Below are 10,575 nucleotides of genomic sequence, written 5' to 3'. Positions count from 1 at the left end.
TGTGTGTGTGTGTGTGTGTGTGTGTGTGTGTGTGTGTGTGTGCGCGCGCGCGCGCGCGTTTTCCGGGATCGCCATATTCGTGCTTGGTAGAATTTAGCGAACAGTCAGCCCAAAGCAGGGTTGTTGGATGGCACCTGATCCAACCTGAGAACGTGAGCTATTACTGACAGCGGAACAAAACGGTAACCACGAAATAAAATTATTTGACTGCACGTTCAGCTAACCACCGAGAAGCACATCGAAGCGTCGTTTAAGAGAGGTTTTGCTAATAGGGAGGAATTCTTTAACCCAACCAGACGCTGGACAAACAGTCTCGTATGCCCGGGCAGGAAGTGAAAAAGGGAAGGGGGGTGTGGCGCAAGCGTAGAGCTCGTCAAGCGTCAGTTGAGGCTGGATCGTTCTCAGCTCCTGTGCGTAAGCAATGATCCAGTGAATGAAGCAGTACGGAAAAAGGAAAGCCACAGTAGAGCAGCGCAAAAACAGAAGGAGTGAAAGTAAAATAAGCTATAACGTCTTTCTTTCTTGTTTTTCTTCTTCTGCCGCCTCTTCTTGTACGGAGCGGCGTTGTTATTTAGGGACCCCCTCCTCCTTTCTCCGGGTGGCATTCGTTGGCACGGCGAGCCCAAGGCTGCAAGAGGCGCTCGCCAGAGAACAACGGCGCGCGCGGGAACAGGCGGCCGGCAGGTTCCCCCGTCCTCTGACAGGCCTGTCATTTACGGATGCCTCGTTCCCACTGCTGCCCAGACGCTCTGGTCGCGCAGGCGTGCCCCGGAGGCTGAAGACGCTGCTCTTGTTTGCGAGCTTCCTCAGTCAGCTGAACAGTCGACGTGCGCCTTCCACTTTGCCTTGCCGATTTCATTGTCGCTCACGGCCACCGTGGGAGACAGAGTGGCACCCGAGCGCTGAGCGGCGTCAAACCGGCCCCGCTGTTTTCCGCGGTCCGAACGATTGCATAACTGCTCCTGACAGCAGTTCAGCTGTGCTCGCTTGCTCAGCGGCAACGTTTCAGGATTTACGCTCGGCGAACTGTAGCAACGCGGCGACGCTTAACATCCCGGAACGTGAAGAACGACGCTGGCGCGCATAGCCGTGGACGAAACGAGGACAGTTCTCGGGAGTCAAGGCTGGTCGAGCCTTCTCCGAGCCACTCTCCATTTCTCTGGTCCGACTGCTTGAGTCGTCTGGTGTGCCCGTACCGAACAATCTTGTGCCGCAGGTGCACAACGCTGATCACCTGCAGCCCTTGACGGGACCAACGCTTTAGGTGGCTTGGACTGCTATGTCCATCAACCACCTGGGGCAACGCCGCGAAGGGTCATAGCGCGCGTGAAGAGTAATCGACGCTCCCAGGATGATCTACTCGGTTCCTCCAGGTAAGTAAAATCTATGTGGCGGGTTGGTGAGCCGAGTAATGTGCAAAATGCTGGAGGGGAGGGGTGCCTACATTCAATGAACACTTACTGTTGACCACAATGGGCGTCAGTGATAAGTCTGCACGTTGAACGTTGAGAACGTTGAGTATTTCACCAACGTTGGTTGGCTACCATTCTTCGACATAGGCGAAAACTTAATTATAAAGACTGAATAATTGAAAACTTATTTAGTGAAAAACTTCTTATTCCCAAATCGTATTAACGATTACCCCACAAATTCTGACGTCCGCCACTGCTGTGAAGTTTGGTCAGCAAAATTAACATACTCTCAAATTCTCTACTTTAACAATCAGAGACAGTGGCGACTGAAACATCTGACATGCCTTTATACCACGTCAGCTTTTGAGTGCGCTAAGCAGTTATGATCTCGGAATCCCGCTATCTCTTTAACATCACGGCTCGGCAGCATAAAAAATTATGCAGCTTCCAAGCACTATGGTAATCGGTGGGCGCGAAGCTTCTTTCATGTAGATGCTCGTGTTGGTGCTAAATGCGTTGACGTTATTTGATGTTGAATTTATGCAGATATGTTACGTTATGTAGGTGCCATTATTATATTGTGTAGATTATAAGTTGATGCAATGTATGTGATGACATTGTTTATGTTGAAGCATTCCACGACAATCAATAGCTAAGCCTCCATCACAACTGTTAAGTTAGCAGCCATCGACGCAGCATGCGCAATTTACAGTTTAGAGGTTGTTCTTCCGGATGTTTCACGCGCAGCGCTAGTCGCTTAATGCAGCACAATGACTTGTGTATACAGGGTGCCCCACGTAACTTGAGCCAAACATTAAAAATATGCAAATGCCACGTAGCTGGACAGAACCAAGGGAATGTTGTTTTTGGTCGCTTGGAGATACTCAAACTATTTTTTTTAATTCTACCCAATTACATAATTAGTCTTAATTAATTAATAAACTTCTCAAATATTATAATTAGATGAAAAGTGTCACTGAGAAAGTTCTAGAGCAACATGACGAACTCCCGGCACAGCTTTCTGTTGCTCAATACGTGCTACGTAAAAGTGTTTTTCCGAGCGTGAAAGAAGCCCGCGAATAATTGGCGCGCGACATGACCGCTCGAGGAACTTTGTGTGTATTCGCGGGCTTCTTTCACGCTCGGAAAAACACTTTTACGTAGCACGTATTCAGCAACAGAAAGCTGTGTTGGGAGTTTGTCATGTTACTCTAGAACTTTCTCACAGACACTTTTCATCGAATTATAATACTTGAGAAGTTGAATAATTAATTAAGACTAATTATGTAATTGGGTAGAATGAAAAAAAACATGATCTGAGTATCTCCAAGCGACCAAAAACAACATTACCTTGCTTCTGTCCAGCTACGTGGCACTTGCATATTTTTAATGTTTGACTCAAGTTATGTGGGACATCCTGTATATGACGCGCTGCAGTTCTAAAACTGCTTCCGTGATTGCGCACCTCGGTGTATTTTTATTCGGCGAATGGATAACATCGCATGTATTTATCGCTAGCAATAAAGAGGCTGACCGAGTTCCTTCTCGGGCAAATGATTACAGAATTAGTCCAAAAGTATCCTGTCATCTTGATGGTGCACGCGTCTTCTGATCCACCGCCACATTCTCGGACAACGCTCTAATACTCAGTGTCAGTCATCAGGTCATTTTCTCCACGTGTTTACCTTTTTTGCCTCAGGGTTATGCTACTTAAGCTTCGTGCAAAGGCAATAGGCGGCCGAGCAGCTTGCGCGAACGAGGACGTGCTTCAACCGGCCCATCCTGTGCATTCTGCGGTGCCACAGAGACACTTAATTATCCCCTTAATCGTAGACTGTCTCACCTACAGTGCACAGCCGGTTCCTCTTCCCATAGACTATACCGCTTACCGAGCTTACCACGTGCTACACTGGACATTCGTTTTACCTTTAGGGCCGTGTATCTAGATCGTGATCAAGTTTACGGAGCCGTTCTATCATTTTAAAGGTGACACATTAAGACTACCGATTGCCACTAATACACCAAGTGTTGCACTCTTGTACATAACGCAGACACGTGCCTCGTTCATGATTTGTTCTCCAGTGTGTACATTTTCATAGCCGAAAGGTAATTAAGGTTTATCGCGCTGAACCAAAGCGCACCCGCAATTGCGTCCGGAGGAGCGTGTGCAATGTTCGTCACTCTTGAGCCCAAGAGGTGGCACCCAAACACGGACGCCATGCCTTGATGCAAAAGCCCGCTAGTATCGTAGAGGTGCACCTACCGCCGAGAAGAGGCAGCGCGATAGGTCGGAATGGCCCATTGATAGCTTCTTAAAAATGGCTATAACACTCGCATATGACGAACAAAGGACTCCCCCATGTTTGTGAGGAGTTTCACGGCAACGAATTAAGTGCCTATACGCCAGGCGAAGATTGGGTTATGCATACATAGGATAAGGAAGGAGAGGATGGCTGGGACAGGGTAATTCGTTGGCACGTCTATAAAGATTGCTTTTGAGAGACGCTTGCCACAGTGTTCTAACTTGCCTGTCGGAGACTACAGAAAAAAATTTGAACGCTTGATGTACCGCGGTAAAAAAGTGTAAAAGGAATCTGCGGAAATTTAGGTTATACATGAAAAGTTGTAACATGCCGTTCAGGGAGCGTTCTACTGCATTTTTTAAAGGGTGTTGGAGTGGCTGAGATATAAGCAAATGAAATGTTGCGAGACGTTCGTGCGCGGAGGCGAGCTCCCTCCCCACAGCAGAGGTTGTCTTCCCTTGTTTCAACCAGCGCCGTTGCCAGCGCCAACAGCAGAGCTTTCTGCTCTGCCCGCAGCCGGTCTGTAGTACGCGCGCACTCCAAACCGTCCGTGCTGGGCCTTCACCAACGTCGGAGCCGAGGAGCCACGTGACGAGCATGTCACAAATCCCGCGTCCTTTCATTTCTTTCTCTCCCTTCATTCCCCTTTTTCTTTCTTTTATTGCCTTAGCAATTATACGGACACTCCGGGCGCATTTCTGCCGTCGGCGTCGCCGTGGGATTCCGCATGAAGTCCAAGGGCGGTAAAACCGTCGCCGCGCGCCGTATGCTGTATGTGCGAGTGAAAGCGTGCGAGGGTGAGCTGGCGAACGTAAAGCCCCATAATCTTCGTAAAGTAGCGACACTCTCCTCCTTTGTTTTCATTCCTCGTTTCTCCTCTCTTTCACGCTCCCTCCTCGACCGTGGCGCCGCCTACACTGCTCTAGCGTAGCAACGGCGCCATGGAAGAAGGAAACTGAGGAGAGTAAAGCCCCTTAAACATCGTAAAGTAGTGAGACTCTCCTCCTCCGCCTTCACTCCTCCTCGTTTCTCCTCTCTTTCACGCTCCCTCCACGACCGTGGCGCCGTCTACGATGCTCGAGCGCAGCAGACGACCTTTCGCAGAGTGAATGCATGCATAGCAAGGCAGTGCTCGGTAGGCGTTCACGTTGGCTTTCCAGCTCCGCGTAACTTCGTGTACAGCGTTAAATTTCTAGTGGGATGGCTATACAAATTCAGTAACGGCAGCTATTGTTTCATTTTTTGAAAACTATTTCTTTAAAAAGTATCTGATGGAGTGTTAACGCTGTGCGTTGATGACTGCGAATGTATCGCGTGCCCTACAATTAGGTACGCAACATTTGTGAAGGGTGTGTCGCAAGATCTTGTCGCGAATAGTTGTAAATAACACGTTTACGATCGAATGACAACATCTTGACTTCCAGCAAGCCCTCAGCCTAAGGAATCTACGCCGCCCTTACCATGTGAATTCGCGGCGCGCATCAGCTATGACGTACAAAGGCTGACGGAGATCACTGCTCTGAAGGTTCGAAAGTGTATTACAAGCTACAGTCCCGCCAACGTGCGTGCTTGCCAATCTAAGCGCGCGTAAAGGCTCAGAGGTGCGCGCTGGTGCTTTTATGTTTCTCGTGTCTCAACGTCGACATAAATGCGGCGGCCGATCATCGAGTGGGGACTCTGCGTACACAAAAAAATAAAATAAGTTTTTAGCATTCGTGCGCGAAGCGGGAGCGCGATAACCATGCTTGACTCAATCTCGAACAAGACCACTGTGGGCTTCAGTAATTTTTCTCAGGTTAATGACTTATCACGAATAACAGTTGATCGTGCGTTGGTTCGTCCGTTTACTAAGTGACGTACTTGTCGCTAACCGAGTTGCACTGAAGTGCATGCATTGACGACGGTTGCACTCCCTCCGAAGCAACATTTGCGAGACATGACAGCATTAGTGAAGTCATGATCGCGCAAAGAATCCCGCCGCCATGACGCGGCCAAAATTGCGACAAGTGAAATGATGTTTTCTCTAGGGGTCAAAATGGTATGAAACGGCATTCTAGTTGCAAGTTAACAGTTTATTTTCAGCATAGATGCATTACAGATTTGCCTTTGCAGTCACAAGTCCGTGTGCACCATTTATTGTCTCATTGCGTAAATAAACGCACCAGCCTAAGAGGCGTACAGCAAGCGCGTCTCAATTAGGCACAGTGACTGTAGAAACTAATAGTGGAATGAACGAGCAAGCGAACGACTATACGAGCGCGCGAACTAAACGAACGAGCAAACGACTAAACGAGCGTGCGAACGAACGAGCAAACGACTAAGGGCCAAACAACAAAATCTTCCTTACCTCAGTAATAAGCCTTCATTGCGGTGAGGCCACCTTATGTCACTCTGAAAACTTCCTTACTGAGGGGCCCTCGGTGAAGGCTTCCTTGGTGCTTCCTCAGCGTAAGGTTGCTCCGAAGCTACCATCATGCGTCCTTACGCCGCTTCTGGCCCTGAACGAGCGCTTCACCTCAACGCATAGCCACGTGACGTTTCCTTGCGCATGCGCGCTGTCGTCCACCTGCGGAGAAGCGCGAGCACGGTACATCTTGCCAGGCATGTTCGTTTCAGTCACGCGTGCGGCATGGAAGCGTTGCTAGGCGTTGCACGACGCCGGCGTGCCAGCGTTGCTGGAGCACATCAAGTATTGCACTGTAATATGATACTTTTTTACGTTTAGTGAAAAAAACTAGAAAAAAACACCCACTTATCTCTATATTAGCTCTTCAGTTTAAAGATTGTGCGACGATACAACAGTTTTTTTTTTAAATAATGGTGTTCGCGTAAAGCTTTTAAGATATCATCTCGAACCCAGGCATGGGACAACCGCTCCTTACGTGAGGACGACCGAAGGAAGCTTTCAGAGTACGCTTGCTTCCTCCATCGGTCCTTCGCTGTAAGGAAGCCTCACGTAAGGTTAGGAAGCGCTCGAAGGAAAGGAACGTTTCATTGTTTGGGCCTAAGCATGAAAACCAGCCAGACAACGGGCGGGCGACCGCACGTTTTCTTTGCGAGTGCTCCACCGCCGCATCTGAAGCTTCGCACACTTTAAAGCTCACGCGAATTAGCACATATACGTCTCAATTACCTATGATGCTGTCGCTCGGCGATGAACGCACCGCGTACCACAGTTTCGGGAGAGCACGCACGCTTTTCATCGGTGCCTCTGTATCGCAAATCCACCGGGCGACCGCCAACGAGGAACACGAACAAATGAGGCAAACAACGCTATTCTATCTAAAGAAGGCTAGTAAGTAACCACAAAAGGCAAAGAGTTGCCCTCCTGAGGCGCTTTCATGATCGAGACTGAAATTTTATCAAAAGGACTGCACTGAAAAGGACAGCACTTTTTACAAGCACTGCGTGCTTAGATTGGCCAGTAAATCCACCCTGTACAAAGAAATTTGGACAAATAAATGAATGAATGAATGAATGAATCTTACAAATTTCGTAATCATGTTATCGCACGCAACCTCGCGTGCCCGCGATATCAAGCCGGTTGGCGTACAAAACGATTAAGCGTACCAAATACGACTAACACGACCGCGTAGTGCGTACATAAACAAAGCAGACGTTGCGTAAAAATCGTGTTAAAGCGTGCGTACAAATGACAACATGCACAGTGAACTGTGCAATATCTACTACGCTATTGCCCGCAGCACAATACGCAAGCCTGGCACATACTATACTCTGAGAGACTCGCAACTTACCTCGCATAGTCGCGCGGAGGAAGTTGGTCGGAAGTTCTCCCTCCCGATTTGGTGAAATCATATCTTTCTTCTTAAGCCGTCGCGCTTATCGGACGGTATCGCGAACAGATTCTTGCCTTTGCTAAAAGTATATTGGCATCCGAACGCGCAGCAGGTCATGGTCACAGAAAATGACGTGAAGCGATGTCGCACGATGTTGCACCCACAAAACATCCTTCAAGGCGTTCACAAAATCAAAACTACACAGAATAGGAACGGAAGGAATGGCGCCAACAAGCGCCACTTCTCGAGCAAAAATGGCACTGAAGCGTGACTGTAAACAAACGAAGCCGGCGCAAGGGGCCACGTGATGCCATTAGGCCAATAGCGACGCGGCGTCGGCTTCGGGCAGAGCGCTCGAGGTGGGGGCGGCATTCTTCAAAGTGTGGCAGTACTTTACGAAGTTTAAGGGGCTTTAGAGGAGAGGCCCTACACCCTCCGCGCGCTAGGAAAAAAAGTGTGGAGGAAATGACGTAGTAGGTTCTCCTTTATTTTGCTGTCTTTTTATTTCTTTGCTGTAGTGCCCACGCCTTTCGGGCCACAATGGCGGCTTTGTTGTTGTTCTGTGCGCTCACACGTGTTGATGTTGCTCCGTAGGTTTCGTACCGTGGCAAAGCGCCGTGCGGGCAGGTTTGCGTTTGTATCCGTGTTTTGTTGCGCTGCGTTATCTGAACCGTGCTCTACCGGATGTTGCTGCGGCCAGGTAGGACAGGAGGAACTAAAGTTCGTGAAATGAACGCGCATGCAACGCTGTACGCAATGTACCGCGCCACGGCAATGGCAACGAACGAAGGAATATCGGCGGGAAATTTTGCCCTCTTTGGCGGAGTCATGCTAACGTGCTAACGTTTGTTTAGTATTGCTGCGGAGCGCGCAGGTCCGAGCAGCCCGGTTGCGCGCAGCGCGGCGTGGTTTCGCGAGAAATGTAAACAAGAGAGGAGAGCTGGCCCGATAGGCGGAGCAATGCCATGAGCAACGCCAACTTCCGGCTTCACTTTAGCTTCACAAAGAGTGACGGAAGGGCCTCTCCTGAGTTTCCTTCATCAGTGCAACGGTGCCAACATGCGCTCCTCGCCACTCCGTAGACACTTCTCGAGCAAAAATGGCGCTGATGCATGGCGCGAGGGCCCACGTGATGCTATTAGGCCAATTGCGACGCGGCGTCGGCCTCGGCCAGAGCGCACGAGGAGGAGACGGCATTCTTCAAAGCGTGGCACTACTTTACAAAGTTTAAGGGGTTTTAGGCGAACGCGGTTCAATCTCGCGTGCGCAAGCTAGGAACGGGGGCCGGAAGCGTGCCCTCTCCTGTCGCTCACGAGGCAGGAGGGTCAGGTGAGGGAGGAGGCCCCGGGGCCTTCTTCTCCGGCGCCTGCTAGGGTGCCTCGATATCCTCCTCGCCCACTGCTCCGTACAGAGTGGAGACAAGCGCGGCGCCTACTACGGCGTTGGGCACACGATTGGCGGACGCCGTAGAGACGCATTGCCGGCGCTAGTGTGTCTTGAAAGAGATCTGCGACGTGGCCAAAGTGCGCGTCCGCGTGGACCTCATCTCCAAAGCGATCTGCGATATTTACAGAGTGCGCGTAGTGCCGGTAGCTTCGTGTCGCTGTGCTTTCGACGTTTCGTTCGCGTTGAAGCGAGAGATGCACGAAGGTCCATTTACTTGCTGCTGCCGCGATTCCTCACTCCAGCATTTTGACAGCAAGTTTCCGTGCTCATCGAGCAAGACGTGTTCATGTTTACCTGTGCGCGCTTGACACCGTGCTTGCCAATTTAGTGAAAACACGTTGGCAGGCTCGTTGGTTTGAATCTATGATAGAATGTGTAAGAGTGTCTGAACAAGGACGTAGGAAGAAACATACACTCAAAGACAGCGCTGTCTCTGTGTTTCTGTTTCTTCCTACGTCCTCGTTCAGTCACGCTTACATATTCTATCATTGTTAATTTAGTTAGCAACCGAATGTTTACAAGTTTATACGACCGCTAAATCTGCTATCCTTACTTCGTATAGCTGTCCACTAATTTGCTATCGCAATCGATGCTTCGCCTTTCGGGCAAAACTGCGATTTTTTTATCTTTTTACAGCGAAGCTGTATACAGGGTGTCCCACGTCACTTCAGCCAAACATTAAAAATATGTAAATGCTACGTAGCTGGACAGAACAAAGGTAATGTTGTTTGCCCTCGCTTGGATATACTAAATTTATGTTTTTTCATTCCGCTTAATCAGATCATTAGTCTTGAATAATTAATCATATCTCAAATATTATAACTAGATTAAAACTGTCAATGAGAAAATCGTAGAGCGACATGAAAAACTCCCGATACAGCTTTCTGTTGCTCAATACGTGTTACATTAAAATGTTTTTCCGAGCGTGAAAGAAGCCTGCAAATGCACGCGAAATCCGCCTTTTTCTTTTTCATGGCGCTACGGCGCATGCACCCTGCCCTAGCGGATTAGTCGCGAAACGTTTTGGAAGGGTCGCGCGCGTCGATGCGCGCCGGAAAGTCCCCCCAAAAAAACAATCAGCACTTGAACGCGCGCTGCTGCAAACACACGTGCCATGTACCGCGTTGAAACTCTCCTGGTAGCTCGACGTCATTGCGGTGCCGAAAACGTGCGTAGCGTAAGACTGCAACTCCACTTTAAAACAGAAAGCGGCTAGGGCTTCGTCCGAGCGGTTCGGACTATACACCGTGAGCCAGGTAGTTCCCGCCTTTCATTCATGTCTAGCAAAGTTAACGAAAAAGCCCGTGCGTTACACTTGGGCGACACCTAAAAACATCACGTTGCGAATGAAGTCTTCCTGCAGCGTCGGTCTTCACTTGCTGGTGGTGGCAGCGCGTGCCAGACTTCACGTACTCGTTTAAGGCGCGGTAACACTGGGTCGATATGCGATCGACGAGACGCTCATGCCAACGCTTGACCGACTATTCAGTCACTGAAAGCATTTTATTATACCAGGCTGACAACAAAGCAACGGACGAGCGCGAGCTGTCGCGCTGCGACGGGCTTTCTTGTCAGCGGCACCGACAAAATCAGTGTGCCGACCATCGCTCGACCGAA

The 10,575-nt window shown here is 49.5% G+C and overlaps 1 protein-coding gene across 2 annotated transcripts in view; it reads left to right on the top strand.

The window, feature by feature from the left end:
* The first annotated feature begins 879 nt into the window (after nucleotides 1-879).
* Nucleotides 880-10,575, top strand: part of LOC139049503 (CKLF-like MARVEL transmembrane domain-containing protein 8) — a 180,983-nt gene continuing 171,287 nt past the window's right edge. The window contains exon 1 of one of the 2 annotated variants that reach the window (XM_070525041.1): nucleotides 880-1,373. In XM_070525041.1, coding sequence (XP_070381142.1) covers nucleotides 1,352-1,373 — 22 coding nt within the window. In that variant the 5' untranslated portion in view covers nucleotides 880-1,351. The remainder of the gene's footprint in view (nucleotides 1,374-10,575) is intronic. The other variant, XM_070525024.1, reaches the window with a different exon arrangement.

Source organism: Dermacentor albipictus, chromosome 1 (genome assembly GCF_038994185.2).
Source record: "Dermacentor albipictus isolate Rhodes 1998 colony chromosome 1, USDA_Dalb.pri_finalv2, whole genome shotgun sequence".
NCBI classification, from domain to species: Eukaryota; Metazoa; Arthropoda; class Arachnida; order Ixodida; family Ixodidae; genus Dermacentor; species Dermacentor albipictus.
The sequence above is the reverse complement of the archived record's forward strand: the minus strand, read 5'-3'. Positions and strand labels throughout refer to the sequence as shown.